The following is a 21,393-nucleotide window of genomic DNA, read 5'->3' on the forward strand; positions in this document are numbered from 1 at the left end:
ATTCATTTACAATATCTTATCACATGGTAGATAGGGCAAGGCAGCTCTCTTTTTAAAAAGGTACTAATTTCATTTATGGGGGCTTTACTCTTGTCACCTAATCACACCCCAAATGCCCCATGTCCTAATACTATGACATTGGTGAATAGATTTAAATGTATAAAATTGGTGGGGGAGGACACATTCAGATCATGGCAACAACTCAACTTCACTCGCATTCAAAAACTCTACAGTTTTACTCTCTCCCTCCATGTTTTATGTTATTGGTATCAGTTTACATTTCTTTATATTGTGTATCCACTAGCAATTATTATAGCTATAGTTATTAAAACTATAGTTGTTTTAAATACTTTTGTCTTTTAACTTTAGTAGAGTTCAGTGATTTATGTACAAGTAATATAGATGCTCCTCCACCTATGATGGAGTTATATCTCTATAAACCCAGTGTGAGCCAAAAATGCATTTAATGCAACTAATCTATTGAATTTCAGAGCTTAGCCTAGCCTATCATAAACATGCTCATAACACATTAGTCTACAGCTAGGCATGAGCATCTAATACAAAGCTTATTTTATAACAAGATATTGAATACCTCATTTAATATATCAATACTATACTACAAGTAAAAACACAATGTGTGTATGGTTACTTGAAGTATGGTTTCTACATGATGTGTTTTGCGTTTGAGGCATTGGAAAGACAAAAGATCTTAAGTCAAACCATTGTAAGTCGAAGACTACCTATAAACTATTTGCATATTCTGGATTTGACTATACACTTACCTTTGCCAGTGAGTTTTATACATTCATATTTCATGTAGCTAAAGAGTGTCCTTTCATTTCAACCTGAAGTATTCCTTTTAGCATTTCTTGTAAGGCAGATCTAGTGATGAACACTTTCATTTTTTTGTGTGTCTCAGAAAAGTATTTATCTTCATTTCTGAAGGACGGGTTTGCTGGATATATTTGTGGTTGGCAGTTTCTTTCTTTTAGCACTTTGATTATATGATCCCACTCTTTTCAGGCCTGCAAGGTTTCTGGTGAGAAATCTGCAGGTGATCTTACGGATATTTCTTTGCATGTAATAAGTTGCTTTTCCATGTGTGTGTGTGTGTGTGGGTGTGCATGTATGTGGATGTACATATGTATATGTATAGATATACATGTGCACATATATATCAATAACTTTTGGAGTACAAGTCGATTTTGGTTACATGGATTAATTGTGAAGCGGTGAAGTCTGAAATTTTAGTACAGCTGTAACCCAAGTAGTGTGCATTGCATCCAATATGTAGTTTTTTAAATCCCACATCCTCCTCCCACCCTCCTCCCTTCTGAGTTTCCAATATCTGTTATACCAATCTGTATGCCTTTGCGTACTCGTAACTTAGCTTCCACTTGTAAGTGAAAACATGATATTTGGTTTCCATTCCTGACATACTTCACTTAGAATGGCCTCCAGCTCCATCCAAGTTACTACAAAAGACATTATTGTAATGTCTCCATCTTCCTTCTTTTTTGTTTATTTGTTTAGACAAAGTCTCGCTCTGTTGCCAGGCTGGAGTGCAGTGGCACGATTTCAGCTCACTGTAGCCTCCACCTCCAGGGTTCAAGCGATTCTCCTGTCTCAGCCTCTCAAGTAGCTGGGACAACAGTCATGTGCTGCCACACCCAGATAATTTTTGTATTTTTAGTAGAGACAGGGTTTCACCATGTTGGCCAGGATGGTCTTGCTCTCTTGACCTCGTGATCTGCCCACCTCTGCCTGGCCAACAGCCAGGCCCCGTCTCTACTAAAAATATAAAAAAAATTAACCAGACATGGTGGTGGGCACCTGTAATCCCAGCTGCTCGGGAGGCTGAGGCAGGAGAATCAGTTGAACCTGGGAGGCAGAGGTTTCAGTGAGCTGAGATCATACCATTGCACTCCAACCTGGGTAACAAGAGTGAAACTCCATCTCAAAGAAAAAAAAAATGATTCCAATACTGGCTCTGCCTTGGGCCAGCTGCATCACCTTTAGCTAATTCTTTTCCCTTAGGGTGTGTGTTTCATCCAGGCTTCCATTTAATTAAATATTTTAGTAAAAAGTCTGTGTTCCAGCTACCTCTGCTATGATGAACTTACATTGTCGTATGGGAGCCAAATAGCAGAGTACAGATAAACAAGCCACATACAAAGGCTATGTGGGAAATGAAGACAGAGTGCGGGGTGGGAAAGGGCCAGGTAGTAAATATTTTTGGCTTTGTGGCCATAATCACTCAACTCTGCTTGTAGACAGGAATAGCTAGAGGCAATACATAAATGAATGGACATGGCTGTTTTCCAGTAAAACACTTCTTACAGAAACAAGTGTTGGGCCATGGTATGCTGACTCCCAGACTAATCAGGGACTCTGGACCACATCAGCCTGCCATGCCTCTGCCATCTTCACACATCCATGGGGAGGGGGACATTCAGGGAAGGAGGTTTATGCCTTAAAATCCAAGGAGATGGATTGAACTTGTAGTTAATGGGGATCTCTTGAAGATTCTCGCAGGAATGTAATTTGATGGAAATCTATTTTGTATAGAACTATGTAAAATCATCTGACATAGAAAGAGCCTAATACTCCAGGTTGTCGCTGTTTTTGAACTGTGTATGAGCACTCAGTGACCTGCTAGGAATTTAGGGGGAATTTTTCATTGTTGTAAACCTTGGCAAATCTTCCACTGTTTCTTGTATGCAGTGAACATACAACAAAATTGTGGATGTTGGATTAGAAGCTCCCTGAGGTCAAAGACTTTGTTTTCTTTGCTGCCACATATGTAGTCTCTGGGATGTAAGCATATTCACTTACTTGAATGCATTAATGGGGCAATAACCCTGAAGCTTAAATATGCAAAACGGCTCACCCCTAGGCATAATCTAAAACCATGTCACCTAATGAGTGTCATTTAAAAATATCACAAAGCCAGTGATGCCACTGACCTTGTGGCTTATTTTTTCTCTTTCCAGATGGCAGACGATCAGGGCTGTGTTGAAGAGCAGGAAGTTGTGGATTCAGCAAGTGAAGATTCAGATTCAGTGGATGCTAAGCCAGACCGGTCCTCATTTTTACCAACCCTCTTCAGGTAAGTTTCGTTAATCAGACACTCAGGACCGCATCATCCTGCCATGCCTCTGCCATCTCCACCCACCCATGGGGAGAAGGACATTCAGGGAAGGAGGTTCTTGCTGAGCACGAGAGGTTTGCACAGGTTCTTGCTAGCTGTATGCAGCAACACTGGGGTCCTCATGTACATCCTCTTCTCTGTGGGCCAAGCCCAGCAATGGGCAAAACCAGGCATTGGGAGGCTCCTGCTCAGCAGCTGAGTGTCTGGTAGCAGTTCCCAGGAATAAGGGGCTTTTCTCATTAGAGGTGATTTGCAGGCACCTTCAGAACAGAGCCTGGGCTGCTGCTGCCAGTGGGACCAGGTTTGACAAAAAACACAGAATCCAGGGGCCGAGGGGCAGGAGGTTTTAGGGTGACTCACTCCCACCCTGTGCCTCCTGAGGCACTCCATTGGTGGAAGGGGGCTTGCATCCTATTTTAATTCCCACCTTTTCCTTTCTTGAGTTCACTTTTAAAATTCTAAATTTTGCATTTAATAATATAATAGCTTCATTGATTAAACTCTTGTATGCATGCTTGGTATCATTGCATTCAGTCTACGTAATTGCACAGTTGGTTTTATGTTATCACCAGATAGGGAAACAATTGCGCAGTTGGGTTTATTGTTATCACCAGGTAGGGAAACTGAGGCACTATGAGGTTTAATAGCTTGCCTTTTTGCTGATAGTTAGTAAATGGTAAAGCTAAGATGAGAAACTAAACAATGGCAGCACCACTCACTTAAAGGTTCTGCTGTGTGCTTTCCATTTAAGAGTAGGACTAGCCTGGTACAGTGGCTTACTCCTGTAATCCCAGCACTGTGGGAAGCCAAGGAGGGAGGATTGCTTGAGCCCAGGAGTTTAAGACCAGACTGGACAACATAATGAGAGCCCCATCTCTACAAAAAAAAGATAAGAAAATTAGCAGGGTGTGGTGGCACATGCCAGTAGTCCAGCCACTAGAAAAGCTGAGGCAGGAGGATCAAGTCCTCGAGTCCAGGAGATCGAGGCTGCAGTAGGCCATGACTGTACCACTGCATTCCAGCCTGGGAGACTGAGACTCTGTCTTGAAAAACAAGTTTTGTTTTTTTTTTTAAAATAAAAAATGAAAATAGAGCTAAAAGGATATGGAGGAACCCCAAACCCTCCCTTAACCTTGATCTTGGATGGGCAGTGAGTAGAGCTTCCTAAGAGAAAAGAGGCAGTGTGAGTCAGATGCATCGCACTTCTTTGCATTCCCTAAGCCAAGTCCTACTGGGAGAGATAGCCACGGGGATAAAGGCTGAGGCTCGGGAGTGCTCCCAGGCAGTGCTCAGGAGGGGAGGAGCTGGTGGGAGGAGCAGCCAGGCTCCCAGCACCCCAGAGTGGACCTTGGGTCGTATCATCCCACATAGGACTTGGAAAAGTGGGAGAACCCCAATGCTATGGACCCAGATTCTGTTGTTTGCCAAATAGAGTCAAGAATATCCAGTGAAGTGACCAGAAAATATAGTTCTGACTCCTGAGACTTCACAAAACCATGAGAAATTGGTGCAGGCCAAGCCACTCCCCAGGGAAAGCTCCTTAGAGCAATGGTCTTCAAATGCCTTTGCTTGTATGTCCTCAAAATAATGTAAAGCTGTGTGCTCTCTTATATATTTTAAAATAACATACACATTTTTGTCAAGATAGTTGCAAAAGATGTAACATTTCACTCTTCCCAACCCTTTTTGAGAATTTCACTTAAGCAAGTTGTCTAAAAGTGAAAGAGAAACAGGAATTATTTAATAGTCATTTTGTAAGTCTTAGTAAAGACTTTCAATATACTTCTCAGAAATTATGAAAATAAATGGTGTGTTGTAAATATTGACAATTCAAAGTCTTTTCTTTAAATGTATCCATTGGAATCTACATCCATAGTCATTTTATAACCACCTTTATCCATTAAAAAAACTACATGAACAGCTCTCCTGTAACAGCTAGAACTTTTATATTTCTTTCTTCCCCTCAAGCTTGGTTTTTTCATTCTCTTTTCCTCTACATTTTCTTCTGATGTAATAGATTTAGTGCTTGAAGGTCTTATTGATCATACCCCATTATATACCTATGTAACATATACGTGTATGCATATGTTCATCCATATGAATTTTAAGATTGATTTCTAGATATTATGAGTATTAAAGTTCTTCTAGACTAAGTTACTGTTTCAGCTCTAATGAACTCAGTTGATCTAAAAAATAAATGTTAATATATCATTAATATTGTTAAATTGTCATTCATCAAAATAATTATGAAATAGTAATTACGTTGAAGTTTCAACTTATAATGGAATGAAGAGGCTTTTAAAAAGTTAGTTTCTAAAGAAATAGACAAATAATACTACTGGAATAATAAAATTTCATATTACCTTTTTTTCCTATTTTTCATTTTTAGAGAGAAGCACTGAGAACTCATGAATAAAACATGAGATGGTAGGAGTTTGGTTATAGTCATGTCAGTTAGTTCTTTGAATTTTTTTAATTTTTTCTGAGTTCTGGACCAAAAATGACAAATTGCTTAGGTCTTTCTCTGATTATGTTGGAAGTAAAGAATTGGCAATTATCTAACTTAACAAAAGGAATTGTTATTCAGCCTTAAAGGTATTTGATTTTTTTAGTTTCTGGGAAGTACACCAAAAACCTTATACCCAAACTTCTCAAACAGTTGTAAATTAAATTTGCACCTCTTTTATTTAGAGGCAGTCTGTTTAACTCAAAATATTCCAGAAAAGATAAACTAGCATTAATAAACATTTGTCAATATCCATTTTTTGATAAAATACTTTTAAACCATATGCTTTTTAAAATGTATTTTTGTCACGCCCTTGAACCTGCTAATGTAGCTCATTCATGTATGAAAATTGTCTGCTCTATAATCTAGTTGACAGAGCCAGTCCCTGTCAAACCAGTTAGTCATATCATATTTGTTTGTTGTCAGTAAAGGTCTGACACCATTTTTCAGTTCAATAAATAAGTTATTAGGCATCCTGTGACACTCATTTTGTTTCTGAATTATATATTCTTATTTTTGGATGGATGGGTGGATGGATGGATGGATGGATGGATGGATGGATGGATGGAAAGGATGGAAGGAAAAAAGAAAGGATGCCAAGCCCAGCCCCATGTTTACCTCCTGGAACCAGTATTTGTTTTGTTCTCACAGGACTGATATGGTTTGGCTCTGTGTCCCTACCGAAATCTCATTTTAGTTGTAATCCCCATAATCCTCATCTGTTGAGGGAGAGACCTAGTGGGAGGTGACTGGATCATAGAAGTGGTTCCTCCATGCTGTTCTCGTGATAGTGAGTCAGCTCTCACAAGATCTTGTGGTTTTCTAAGTGTTTGACTTATAAAGTCCTACACACACTCTTTCTCTCCTGTTGCCATGTAAAATGTGCCTGCTTCCCCTTTCACCACAATTGTAAGTTTTCTGAGGCCTCTCCAGCCATGTGGAACTGTGAATCAATTAAACCTCTTTTCTTTATAAATTACCCAGTCTCAGGTAGTATCTTCATAGCAGTTTGAGAATAGACTAATACACAAGACTCCAGCTCAACAATAAAAAATACTGGGGAATAGTAAGGGGATGAAAAGGCAAAGATATTAAACAAGAACCATCGTTACTTCCATTTCATTCTACTATGTGTATGTGTATATATACATATATATATATATATTTTTTTTTTTTTTTTTTTTTTTGAGACAGAGTTTCGCTCCTTACCCAGGCTGGAGTGCAATGGCGCGATCTTGGCTCACCGCAACCTCCGCCTCCTGGGTTCAGGCAATTCTCCTGCCTCAGCCTCCCGAGCAGCTGGGATTACAGGCATGCGCCACCATGCCCAGCTAATTTTTTTTTGTATTTTTAGTAGAGACGGGGTTTCACCATGTTGACCAGGATGGTCTTGATCTCTTGACCTCGTGATCCACCCGCCTCGGCCTCCCAAAGTGCTGGGATTACAGGCGTGAGCCACTGCACCCGGCCATATATTTTTTAAAATACATTTTTCAGTATATATAAGCATACTCTGTTTTATTGTGCTTCACCTAATTGTGCTTTGCAGATACTGCTTTTTTTTTTTTTTTTTTTTTTTTGAGACAGAGTCACATTCTGTAGCCCAGGCTAGACTGCAGTGGTGTGATCTTGGCTCACTGCCGCCTCCACCTCCCAGGGTCAAGCAATTCTCCTGCCTCAGCCTTCCAAGTAGCCAGACTACAGGTGTGCACCACCATGCCTGGCTAATTTTTATATGTATTTTAGTAGAGATGGGATTTTGCCATGTTTGCCAGGCTGGTCTTGAACTTCTGACCTTAAGTGATCCACCCACCTTGGCCCCCCAGAGTGCTGGGATTACAGGCATGAGCCACCACACCTGGCCCAGACATTGCTTTTTTTGTTTGTTTGTTTTTTTGAGCCAGAGTCTCACTCTGTCACCCAGGCTGGAGTGCAGTGGCCTGATTTCAGCTCACTGCAACCTCTGCCTCCCAGGTTCCAGTGATTCTCCTGCCTCAGCCTCCTAAGTAGCTGGGATTACAGACACATGCCACCATGCCCAGCTAATTTTAGTATTTTTAGTAGAGACGCAGTTTCACCATGTTGGTCAGGCTGGTCTCAAACTCCTGACCTTGTGATCCACATGCCTTGGCCTCCAAAGTGTTGGGATTACAGGCGTGAGCCACCATGCTCAGCCAGATATTGCATTTTTAACAAATGGAAGGTTTGTGGCAGCCCTGCAAAAAATTGGCTCCATTTTTCCAATAGCATATGCTCACTTTGTGTCTCTGTTACAATTTTCGTAATTTTCACAACATTTTAACCTTTTTAATTAGTGTTATGTCTGTTACTGAGATCTGTTATCAGTGATCGTTTTTTGTTTTTTGAACCTCAGGATGATCTCTGTAAACATGATCAGTGATCTTTGATGTTACTATTGTAAATTGCTTTGGAGTGCCACAAACCACACCCTGTAAAATATATAATTGATAAATGTTGAGTGTGTTCTGACTGCTGCACCCACTGGCTATTCCTGTCTCTCTCCTTCTTTTTGGGCCTCCTATTCCCTAAGACAGTATTGAAATTCAGCCAATTAATAACCCTACAATGGCCTCTAAGTGTCAGGTGAAAGGAAGAGTGATATGTCTCTCACTTTAAATCAAAAGCTCAAAGTGATTCAACTTAGTGAAGAAGGCATGTCACAAGCCAAGACAGGCCAAAAGCTAGGCCTCTTGTGCCAAACAGCCAAGTTGTGAAGGCAAAGGAAAAGTTTTTGAAAGAAATTAAAAGTGCTAGTCCAGTGAACACACGGATAATAACAGAGCTTATTATTGCTAAATTGGAGAAAGTTTGAGTGGTCTGGATAGATCAAACCAGCCCCAATTTTTTCTTAAACTAAAGCCCAAGCCAGAGCAAGGCCCTAACTCTACCATTCTTTGAAGGCTGAAAGAGGTAAGAGAGCCACAAAAGAAAAGTTTGAAGCTAGCAATGTTTGGTCCATGAGGCTTAAGGAAAGAAGCCTTCTCCATAAAATAAAAGTTCAGGATGAAACAGCAAGTGCTGATGTAGAAGCTACAGCAAGTTATCCAGAAGATCTAGCTAAGATAATTGCTGAAAGTGGCTAAATAACAGATTCTCAGTGTAGACAAAACAGCCTTCTATAGGAAGAAGATGCCATCTAAGATTGTCCTAGCAAAAGAATAGAAGTCAGTGCCTGGCCTCAATGCTTTATAGGACAGCTTGACTCTCTTGTAAGGTAGACTGGTGACTTTACAGTCTGAAAATCTTAGGGCCCTTAAGAATTATGCTAAATCTATTCTTTCTGTGCCCTATAAATGGAAGAACAAAGCCTGGACGATACCTGTTCATAACATAGTTTACCGGAAATTTTAAACACCCTGTTGAGACCTACTGCTCATTAAAAAAAGATGCCTTTCACAATATTACTGTCCATTGAGATTCCACCTGGTCACCCACGAGCTCTGATGAAGATGCAGAAGGAGATGAATGTTTTATGCCTGCTAAAACATACATTCTGCAGCTTATAGATCGAGGAGTAATTTCGACTTCCAAGTCTTATAACTTAAAAAATAATGCCTTACTGTTTGAGAAATATTATCTCAGAAATATATTTTATAAGGCCATAGTTGCCATAAATAATGTTGGGAATAATGTTATAGTGTTACCTCTGATGGATCTGGGCAAAGTTAATTGAAAACCTTCTGGAAAGGTTGCACCATTCTGGATGCCAGTAAGAACATTTGTGATTTATGAGAGGAGGTCAAAACCCTAATAGGAGTTTGGAAGAAGTTGATTCCAACCCTCATGGATGATTTCGGCAGGTCTAAGACTTCCTTCAGTGGAGGAAGTAACTGCAGATGTGCCTGTTGTGGTGAAAATAGCAAGAGAACTAGAATTAGAAGTAGACCTGAAGATGTAGCTGAATTGCTGCAATCTCATGATAAAACTTGAACAGAAAAGGAATTTCTTCTTATGAATAAGCAAAATAAGTGGTTTCTTGAGACAGGGTGAATGTGCTATATACATTTTTGAAATGTACGGTTAGAATATTACATAAACTTGGTAAAGCAGCTGCAGTTTGAGAGGTTTGACTGTGTCTTTGAGTGTATTAACCCCTTTTTTGTTTCATTTTAAATTTTTTCTGTTTGTTTTACAAACACTTGTTTTGAGGGCTGACTTTCAATAAATCGCAGCGAGGGAGCTTCTCTGCTACGTACAAAACCCCAACCCAGAAGCAGGTCATCTGCTTCTGGTTTAGCGCCAGGTTCCCCACAAACATGCATTGTGTGACAGGTGAGGGAACGGCCACCTCTCTGTTGACTTGAATTTTGAGTGAAGCTGTTCTGTGGATAAAATGCTATCAAACGGAATGGCATGCTACAGTGAAATTGTTCATAAGAGGAAGAGTCATTTGATGCAGCGAACTTCATTGCTGTCTCATTTTAAGAAACTGTCTCAGCCACCCTAATTTTTGGCAACACCATCAGATTAGTCAGCAGTATCAGCGTTGAGACAGGACCCTCCACCAGCCCAGCAGTCATAACCCACTGAAGGCTCAGATGATTGTTAGCATTTTTTTTTTTGGCAATAAAGTATGTTTTAATTACGCTTTGTATTTTTTTTTTGGTCATAATGCTGTTGCATACACTCTGATTGGAGTACAGTCATAACTTTTCTATCCACTGGGAAACCAAAAAAGTCAGGCAACTCAATTTATTGCAGTCTTTGCTTTCTTGTGGTGGTCTGAAACTGAGCCTGTGGTATATCTGATTTGTACCTATTTTTGAATTTGGAACAGCCCCAGTGTGGTCCCAGATACCCCCATTTCTAATGACATACTTCACCTTTATGAGACTCATGTATAAGAAGCGCCACCACAGTGCCTGACTCAGGGAGACTCACACATACGTCTTATTTTTGGATGACCTGGAGGTTTCATCACCCTGTAAGTGAGGTTCAGGGTGGGTGAGAAAGTCTTCCCTTCTTTTACACAGTGGGAGATGGAGAATGCGCAAGGGGAAAGTGATATATCCGACAGACCAGTTTTAGAAAAAAACACAAGTGGCAGTTGAGGACCTGGTCATTTTTCCCCTTAAGACTGTGCCTGCACTTCTTGCCTTTTTCAATACCTTGCTGGAGGACTTCTGCCTAAAAAACCCTTATATTTTACAAAAATAGATGTGGTCTGTGGTATGTCCTCCCAACCTGTCAGCTTTAAGTCCTCTGGAAAGATAAATAAGCCTGGAGGGTCTCCATTCTGCCCCAGTCTGCCTTTTCCATAGCACGACTGATGTTGGCATCACTAAAATAAACAATAAGTATCCCGAGGTCCTATCTGCGGTTTCAGGGGCGCTATCTGTCCCACTGACAGATGTGGGGTGCAATGCATGGGAGTGCCACTGGCTCTTTTGGGTGTTCCTTGCAGCTGATGATGCCGCCTCCCCACCACCTTCCCTCCCATCCCATCCCACCCCACCCCATTGCAGCTCTCTTCTCTATGGAGTTCAGAATCACTGTTAGGTAAGGTAGTGGAGGACACAGTAGCATCGCTGACCTGTCTCTAATCAAGGACCAGACTGCCCACCCACCCTCCCCTGAAGTCATGAAGGATCCTAGGTTGCAGAAAGAAATCCCCTTTTGCAAAAAGCCAGGGTGGGACCTCACAGCTCTCAAGTATTAATAGTTCCAAGACCTTAGACGTGTCTTGGCCCTTTTTGCCTCACAGCCACTAGATGGCAGGACAGCATCATTTTATTTGTAGTCCATAGGCACTAAATAATTATCCAGCCTGTTCTTTATTTTTAAAAAAAATTTAATGGTTTAGTAATTTTCTGATTATTGAAGAGAATTTGGAAAACACAGAAAAGCATGAAAGAAAAATATTCAAAATATGTTAATATTAGTGAAGCATTCAGGTTTTAAATTACTTAATCATTATGGGGCCAGTCTATATTCATTACGAACCATAGTTTATAGAAGAGGATCTAGGGTCCTCCTTGCACTTGAAGAGGGATCTCTCTTAATGTAAATATAACCCTGTAGTCCTTGCCCTGGATATAAAGTCAAGGTTTTAACCAAATGTCTAGCACAGCTACAGAAAATAATAACTAATTGCTGAATTGTAGGATATAGCCTTGGAGCTATGGGAGGTTGAGGAGGGAAGGATAAGGAAGGACTGGAGGAGGAGTTGGAACTTGAGTTGCCAGAAAAAGCAGGGAGGATATCAGGGGACCGTCAGAACCTCAGGGCCAGAGTGGACACGATGGTCAGGCAAGGCCACCGACGTGGCTTCTGCCTAGGAAAGCAGGCTGAATCGGCTGGACAGGCTGAGTTTGGTCTTAATGGCCATGAGGAGCCATTGTAGGTCCAAGACCAAGCCCTGGCCAGCAGCCTAGAAGATGTTCTCTCCTAGAAATCTGAGAAATCAGAGGCTCCCTTCTGAGCTCTGCTCAAGGTCAGAATCCAAGAAAAGAAACAAAGGGGAAGACAGGATTCATGCAGTCTCAAATTTCCCCTGGGCCTCTGTGGAGTCTTGTGTGTCTCCGCTGAGGAGTTTCTTTACTAGTCTGGTTTCCCAGTGGAAGAGAGCAGGAGAAAAGATCTATTCTCAGAATTATATCAGCTCCCTATTTTCCAGGCACTGGCTCGATCACATGGGTTTTACCCTTGGCATCATCTGTGTTTTCCAGCCTTTGCCCCCTGGAGGGTGGTTAATAAATGCCACTTGGTTATAATTCTCTCTCCTGGTGGCATCTTAGACTTCTTCACCAGTGAGTGTTAGATGTAAACACATCCCTATAAAAAATGTGATATTTGTATCATTATAAGGAATATCTAAGTGGCATGCCTTTTCATTTGGAGAGGGGTTAAAAAACTGTTTTAGAAGACATAGTGCTTTGGAATCAGAGACAAGAACAAAGAAGGCAGATCCTAATTCCTTCCAAAGAATATGTTCCAAGTTAAGCAAAAATTGTGCCGTGATGCCCGTTTATTAAAAGGGGCCAAGTCTGGGCTCAAAAAAGAGATGAACATTGACATTTACACAGGGCATTTACTTTTCAATAAAGGAAGCCTGCAAATTCAGCTGCCAGAAAATTAGATGCCTGTCTCCCAAATTTGTACATAGAGAATGATAAAGATGCAATGCTGTATTTGAAGCACTGATGATACTACGTAAACTAATAGAAGTAGCAAAGTCGAGTCAAACAACCGGGGTTCAGTTCCTGGCCCGTCCTCCCACTTACTATTTGAGGGACTATAGCAAGTCACATGACCTTCCTGTTCCTTGTTTCCTTCCCTGGACAATAGAGATATTAATCTCTGCCCACAGGGATTATTATAATTAGAGTAACTGTCAGCTTCCCAAATTACCTGAATGTGCCTGCTGAGGAAGAAATCATAGAATCGTGATTTTAACAGTGGGAGAACCCTTAAAATGTAACTTATCTAATTCCCTTATGATCAAGGAAAGGAAGACCAGAGAGGTGAAGTGTAGCCACACAGCAGGACCAGGACCAAGACACAGGCCTAACTTGGGGTCCAGTGCTTCCCCCCAACATCAAGTACCACCATCAAGTGGTGGCATCAGGCTGTTCAACCACATTAATCCACCCACAGAGTGGTTGTTTCCCTTCCACCCAAGTGGGTCAGCAAATTTTCTTCATGTTCACAGCTTCCTTTCTGCTTCAGTTTGGCAGAGGGATGGCATAGGGACAGCTGTCCCAGCAGGATGAGCAGTAGACTTTCCAGTGAAGAGGGCCAACTGTATGTTTTAGGAGCAGCTAGTGCAGGACACCAAAACATGGGCAGAGGGTCTAGGAACTGCAAAGCTGTAGCTTCTGCATGTGTGGGATACCTCCAGTTCTTTTCAGTTATTGCTCCTCTAGAGGGGAAAAATGAACTCTGAAGTGAAAAGAAAAGGTAAGGCAAATCATCAGCTCTTCACAGTAATGGAAACCTGGAACACTATTAGCAGAGAAAAACTAAGCCTAGTAATAGAAAAGTGCTATGAAAACATAACCAGTTGCTTCTCACATGAACATGTGATCGCAAATAGGAAATGTGAGCATGGCATTTCATGTTTAACCCCCGAGCTTCTGATTTTCTTTCTCTCAAGGATCTGTGATGAAGTTTTTTGTTGTTTTGTTTGGTTGGTTGGGTTTTTTTTTTTTTTTTTGAGATGGAGTCACTCTTGTCCAGGCTGGAGTGCAGTGCCTCACTGCAATCTGTCTTCTGGGTTCAAGTAATTCTTATGCCTCAGCCTCCTGAGTAACTGAGATTACATGCACGTGCCACCATGCTTGGCTATTTTTTTGTATTTTTAGTAGAGATGGGGATTCACCATGTTGGCCAGGCTGGTCTCGAACTCTTGACCTTGGCCTCCCAAAGTGCTGGGATTACAAACGTGAGCCACCTTGCTTGCCGATGGTGAGTTTTAAGGGAAAAGATAGGTGAAGTGATTGAGTACAGACTGAAATATGTTAGCTGTTCTAATTCTGGACTGTGCAGCCATAATACAGACCTGTTATATCCACTCAGTCTGTTAGGCTATTTAAAGACAATTCAGCCCTTTATTCCCCCTGGATGATTTATTTTAAAGTCATTTGTCGATTTTTATTGTCAGGGATCCTACTCTCTGTGTGTGTGTGTGTGTGTGTGTGTGTGTGTGTGTGTGTGTGTGTGTTTTAGGGGAAAGAGGGAAATGTGTAGGTTGGTATGTTTTGGGGAGGGGGATCTATTCTTCTCCTTAGCCTCTTTTAAACTGAGTTTGTTTCCCTATGTCTGTATTTTTGCAACTGAATTTCAGAGAACAAAAACGTATAGAGCAAATTTTCTCTCTTGTTCACAGACCTGAGGATGGCAGATGATTGAGAGGTTTGTGCAGGGTTGCAGGTGCTGTAACCTCATTCTATCAACTTCACACCCTTTCTAGACTGTTGTCCTGAACCAAGAAATTGAGAAAAGCGTTCACTTTATAAGTGTTTGGTTTTCATATGTTACATTCTCTTCGTTGCATTTGGAGGGATGAGATGGAAAAATACTGCAACTCCTGGATCATTCACTTTCTGCAAGATCATTGAAAAATCTTTATATGCCTCATTTGAAAATAAAGGGCTTTGCCATGCTTCCATGGTCTTCTATTATTTTTATGATTCACTTGAGCACCTTTAAAGGAAAAGCATAACCTAATGAACTTGAATTCTTTTTTGTTTCTTTTTTTTTTTTGAGACAGAGTTTCACTCTGTCACCCAGGCTGGAGTGCTGTGGCATGATCTTGGCTCACTGAAACCTCTGACTTCTGGGTTCAAGCAATTCTCTTGCCTCAGCCTCTTGAGTAGCTGGGACTACAGGCATGCCAGGATGCCCAGCTCATTTTTTTGGGTTTTTAGTAGAGACAGAGTTTCGCTGAGTTAGCCAGGATGGTGTAGATCTCCTGACCTTGTTATCCGCCCACCTCAGCCTCCAAAAGTGCTGGGATTACAGGCATGAGCCACCACGCCTGGCCTGAACTTGAACTCTTTAATTCACCACACATTCACTTCCTGTTTTTGTTGATTAACTTCCATGTAGTTTGAGACGTTTTACCATCATGTGAGTGCTGTTTTGCAGCCTGTCGTAGATTTGGCACTTCGGTGGGTTGACCATGTGTGGTGCTCATCAGCTCATAGCTGTGTGATGGTTTATTCTGTTGATACTCTGTCTCTTGCTTAGCTATTCCCCTGTTGTTTCCGATTTTTCACTCTTAAAGATTGTGCTCCTGGCTGCATGTTTATGGAAATTTGGGTTGTTGTTTTTTTTTCCTTTGGACCCCATGCTCATAGACAGTTGCTTTTTTTCAGGGGGAGCCATCCCTGGGTTGGGGGATACTACAATGGGGAGCCGGGGCATTTCTGCCTGTCAGCAGAGAAGGGAGAGGCCAGTGTGACCTTCCCAGCCTGAGTTTGAATGGTCCTATGGAAAACTCCAGCGTGCAGTTCACTGCTGATTCAGTCACAGGCCTTCAGGGCCAGGCGGCCTGTGCCAGTGTTCTGTCCACTGCTGAGCTCCGAGCATGTTGAGTTTTTATTATTACAGAGAAGAAGGAAACTCACTTCCTGTCGTCGCAGAGCACAGCCTAGTTCTGATGCAAAGGGGACTGTTTTCGGATGGAGACACTAGGTACCACCTGCACTCTTTCTTTTCTTCTCTGTCTTGCTCTGTGCCTTGGTATGTTAGGACGATGGGGATGCCCCCTGTTGAGAGGTTGAGACCATGAATGAATCATCCCCAAAATATTTAGACAAAGTGGCTACGAAAACCAGAGCTCTAGTTCCGAATGAAACAGCTCTGGGGAGATATGAGCCTGGTGGTGTGTTTACTTTCATGCTGATGAATGTCTGCAGGCAGATAGAGCTACTGGGAATCCTATTCATGGTGATGCTTTAGAAAATAAATCGCAGTGGGTTTGCATGCTTATATTCCTTTCCAAATACAGAAAGACATAATTCACATTTTGAGTAGCCCAGGGGATCCATAAGAGGATAAAACCTGTATTTATCCACTTCAGTGACGGGGAAAATTATACTTGTACCCGGAGTGGATTGTAAAAATCCACTGTACTCTTTCTAAGGTTTTTTATTTCTTTGTAAAGGAGGCAGAATATTTTTATCCTATAATGTTTTCTGGTACAAGTTGCTGTAGACGCTTCAAGGAGATCTTTTTAGCTAAATAATCATGAGAGCTTGGTTATAATTTTTTGACTCTTGACTTTGTTGTGGTGAAAATGACTGAGTTGACCTCACACTGTGAAATTAGAAGTTGGAAGAAATGGCTCTCTAAGAAGTTAGGACAGTCTAGTTCCTTTTTGACAGTTGATGCTGGGATTATCTGTGATCCTAGCAGAGATTTATGCTTATCTGAACACATCCTGGAAACGAAGATAACGGTACTTACCCACACTGGCAAGAAAACTCCACAGGAAGAAGCAGTCGGGATGGTTAGCAAGCACTGGTCAACCTGCTGTGTTAATTAACTTACCTTTGCATTTTAACACACACTTAAGTGCACCTAATAAGTAATTCTACCAAGACATTGTGGTGTGTTGTGATCTTGCTTGTTTGGCCCTTAAGCCTGGTGATTTAGCAGCCAGATTTCTTTTTTCAAATCTGCAGTGAACTGTGGAACACACAAACTTTTAAAACGGGTTTAGAACGTTCAATTCACTGCTCTGGTTTATCTTGGACCTTGCACTTAATAGCGGGTTCCAAAACAAGAATCTTACATTTCTTTGCAAAGTGATCTTAGTAAAAGTTTTCAGAATGTAAAAAAGGGCCAAGGCAAAGATAGTTGCATCAGCGATTAGCAAGAGAGGGGTAAAGGGGATGGACAGAATGGGAAGTGATAGACTCTGGAGTAAAGAGTACCCTGGCCAGTTTTATTTGCCTTGTCTTTCTTTGCCTCTCGTCTGTACTTTGCAGAATCAGTGGGATAATGATTTTTAATTCAATTTGTAAAGCATAAGCCTGTAAAAATATTCATACTTGTTCATGGTGACTTAACAAATATCTGAAGTGGTTCCTCCACCGTTTGCATCATTCGTCAGCTTCGAAAGAAACACTCCTGCCCATTGATCTGAATTTGAAAGAATCTCTGCGGGTACAGCAGTTCTCACATGCATCAGCATCCTCTGCAGCAAGGTCCTAGGAACCTGGAGAAACAAGAACAGCCACTTTTAGAAAATCATCTCTTTGGGGATGATCGCCAGCTGAAGAAGTTTCTAATCTGGACCTTTGAAAGCATCTTACTCTCCTTATTCCTGCCCCAGCTCCCACCCCTGGGAGAACCTGCTGGGCTGAGCTGTGGACTGTTGCCTTCTTTGTGCCATTGGCTAATTAATTAGCACAATCTCCAGGGAGCCCTTAAGGCCCTTCTTCTGTCCAATAGCAGTTGTTTATCTAATGATCTGCTCGGCTCCAGCAAGTGATTTCCAAACAGACTGTAACTCTATTCACTGCTAGGACTGGGATCACAAAGCATGCCTCCTCTGACCGAGCCAGAGTGAATTACTGCTCACACCTAGGCTGCCCCAAGGACTCTACACAGTTTGTTACAAATGAAGTAGACTCTAAGGATGACATTGCCTGCTGGGGCATTTCCTGGAAGGATTTGTTTAATGTTTAATGCTCAGCTGTCACTGCTGGGAGACCTTGCAGGTTTCATGGAGAGTTGTAAATTGCCCCGTGGCCCTAAACACACCCTCACTGCTGCAGAGGGGCATCTTCCAGAGACTGTGCTTCCTGAGGTATGTCAGCTTCCATCTTCTGGCCAAGAGCCAAGGGGCCAATAGGCTGTGCACAGCTGGAGAGGTGTTTGATACAGTAGAGCGAGCCGGTGTTTTCTACCCCACACAGGAGTGTGAATCAACACCATGCAGAACGTGGGGCCAACATCTTCCATCAGCTTCTCTGCTTCCATGGGCTCTGGAAGTAGGCAAGGGTCTTGAAACAAGATCAGAGACCGCAATGAAAGGTCAGAGCCGAGAGGGCACATGCAGTGGACAGACAGGCTTGTTGCCATGACCCTCAAGCTTCAGAGGGTCCTATGTGACTTGCCCACAGACACACAGCTATGCGGTAGAGCAGGGATTCAAACCCAGGCAGTCCGGCCCCTGAATCCATGGATTTATCTATGTATCACCCTTCAAGCGTCTCCTTATGCACATATGAGCAAATCTGGACATATTTTCTTCTCAGTTTTTTTAAAAGGTAGCACACTGCTGCCATTGTTCTGCACTTTGGTTTTATTCTGTACTTAATACGACTGATTGGAGATTGTCCCACCTCAGACCATAAAGAGCTTCCTCATTCTTGTTTACAGTTGTGTGTGATTTTGATTAAAGAACCCTTCCCTTTATGATCCAACCTGGTTATTAGCGAGTGACTAACTGAATAAACTCATGTCTGCTAGCTAGCTCTTGTAATTGAGAGGTGCTATGAAGGTTCAACATTGGGAATGGGAGATTCAGGGGAAATGAGGGAAGAAAATTTACTACTCCAAAAATGTTTCCAAGTAGTATTAGACCTCCTCCCTGAAAGAAATACGCAAGCAAAAGAGTCATCCTTTGTTCCTGAATTACTCATGCTGTAATTCAGGGAGCTGCCCTGAATTAGCTCCCTCCCTGAAATCTATTCCCTTCCTATATGTGAGCTTTGAGCCTGAGGCTGTACCTAACCAGTGTCTCTGTAGCGGCCTTGCAACAAGAGTTGGCGACATGGAAATGCGGGTAGCATGCCCCTCCCTCATCTGTCCCTGACATGTCCTGCTGGTCACCAGGCAGGACAGGAGCTCCATTTAGCTGATCTGCGCCTAGTTAAACTGGAGGTGGCCCGGGGCCTCTGACTATGGTGTTTCTTCAGCATGAAACACTCTTCACTCATTCACAAAATACTCTTGAGCACCTGCTATGTGCGGGACACTGCAGGAACGTGGGGCCAACATCTTCCATCAGCTTCTCTGCTTCCATGGGCTCTGGAAGTAGGTGAGGGTCTTGAAACAAGATCAGAGACCGCAATGAAAGGTCAGAGCCGAGAGGGCACATGCAGTGGACAGACAGGCTTGTTGCCATGACCCTCAAGTTCTAGAAGCTGAGGGAACTGCATCGAAGAAGTCCAAGTCCTGCCCTTGTAGAGTTTACACTCTAGCAGGAGACAACATAACTCTGTAATTTGAGGTCAGGTGATGAGTTGTGATTTAAAAGTTAAGGCAGGCGCCAGATGCTGTGTAGCTCATGCCTGTAATGCTAGCATTTTGGTAGGTTGAGGTGGTCAGATCACCTGAGGTCAGGAGTTCAAGACCAGCCCAGCCAACATGGTGAAACCCCATCTCTACTAAAAATACAAAAAAAAGTAGCCAGGCATGGTGGTGTGCACCTGTAATCCCAGCCACTCCGGAGGCTGAGGCAGGAGTGGGAAGGAAAAAGTAGATATAATAGAGGTAGCAACTCACATAGGCCCTGCAGGCTGTGGTCAGGACCCTGGAGTTTCTTACCAGCATGTGGGAAAACCACGGGATGGCTCTGGGCAAGGAACTAATCTGACTGGATTTATCTTTTTTTTTTTTTTTTTTTAATATATAGGGTCTCAGTTGCCAAGGCTGGAATGCAATGGCACCATCTCAGCTCACTGCAGCATCTGCCTCCTAGGCTCAAATGATCCTCCCACCTTAGCCCCCAAAGCAGCTGGGACTATAGGCGCACACCACCACACCTGGCTAAATTTATTTATTTATTTACTTGTATTTTTTGTGGAGACTGAGTTTCTCTATGTTGCTCAGGCTGTTCAAACTCCTGGGCTCAAGTGATCTGCCCACGGTGGCCTCAGAGAGTGCTGGGATTACAGGCATGAGCCACCACACCTGGCCTTATCATTTTTATTTATTTAAAAGCTCACTTCGGCAGGAAACCAGTTAGGAAATGGTGGACATCAGGTCAGAAAATGATGCAGCTTGGGCCTTCCAGGGTCCTGGCCTGAGGCAGCAGCAAGATGCCCAGTGAACTAGGGTTGTTGTGTGCAGAGACTCCAGACCCAGGGACAGTGGCCAGCTCCACTGGGTGGGAGACATCCTGGGTGCCCTGGGTCCTGCCATGCCCTGTGATGCTCCGCAAGCAGGTCCGAGCTGACAGGCCAGCAGGAGACACCCTGAAGGCTTCTGAAACCCTGGAACAGAGTTTCACAGGAAGCACTGGGAGGCTTTTAAGTGGTGATGGTGGGATGATTTCTTTCTTTTTTGAGAAGGAATCTCACTCTGTCACCCAACTTGGAGTTCAATGGCACAGTCTCAGCTCACTGCAACCTCTGCCTCATGGGTTTAAGTGGTTCTTGCACTTCAGCTTCCTGAGTAGCTGGGATTACAGGTGAATGCCACCACACCCGGCTAATTTTTGTAATTTTGTAGAGATGGGGTTTCACCACGTTGGCCAGGTATTGAACTCCTGACCTCCGGTGATCTGCCTGCTTGGAAGTACAGGCGTGAGCCACTGCACCCAGCCTGATTTCTCTTTTTAAAGGAACACTCAGGCTCACAGGAATCTTGAGCTCAAGCATCACCCACTCTCCTCCTCCATTCCCACATTTCTCTTATCCATTGGCTTTGTTCTGCCCAAAAGTGGCCAGTCTGTCCTCTTGGCTCCTCAGGCCACATGGTAAAACATGGCAACCACCAACTCTCATTTTAGCCACCTTGACAGAGACTGATCCTTTTTCTCAATTTCAGTTCTCAAATTCCCAGGGAAGAGGGCTGATTGGCCCAGCCTGCGGAATCAGGTGCCCCCTGGACCAATCAGTGGTGGCTGCAGGGTCAAGGGGGTGGGATGACAAATCACTTTCTACCAGTATGGTGGCTCTCACTATAGTCTCAAAGGAAGAATGGGGGTGAAAGGGATATAATCCCCAGGGGAAATAAGGTACCCCAAAAACATCACAGCTCTTAAGTGAAGAGCTTTTAGGTAGTAGCCTAATCTCTTGGACTCTGATTCTTTAAGAATATATCTATAAGCAGTGGACTTCTAGTCCCTCTCCCTCTTTATTTCTGGTGCTTTCTTCCTGGTGCCTTCTAGACCTTTGCATCTTTTCTTTGTCTGTCTCCAGTTACATGACTAAAGCATGTAACTGAATAGGTTACATGCATTAAACATCAGGGTTTGCTTCCCTCAAGTTAAGCTATGGACGGAGTTTTCCCAAGGCCAGCTCTTCTTAGGAAG

The 21,393-nt window shown here is 42.7% G+C and overlaps 1 protein-coding gene across 6 annotated transcripts in view; it reads left to right on the plus strand.

The window, feature by feature from the left end:
* Positions 1 to 21,393, plus strand: part of CASP7 (caspase 7) — a 40,465-nt gene that overhangs the window by 5,152 nt on the left and 13,920 nt on the right. For all 6 annotated transcript variants that reach the window (XM_035269139.3, XM_035269138.3, XM_035269142.3 and 3 more), the window contains one exon: positions 2,994 to 3,109. In XM_035269139.3, coding sequence (XP_035125030.1) covers positions 2,994 to 3,109 — 116 coding nt within the window. The remainder of the gene's footprint in view (positions 1 to 2,993; positions 3,110 to 21,393) is intronic.

Source organism: Callithrix jacchus, chromosome 12 (assembly GCF_049354715.1).
Source record: "Callithrix jacchus isolate 240 chromosome 12, calJac240_pri, whole genome shotgun sequence".
Classification (NCBI taxonomy): domain Eukaryota; kingdom Metazoa; phylum Chordata; class Mammalia; order Primates; family Cebidae; genus Callithrix; species Callithrix jacchus.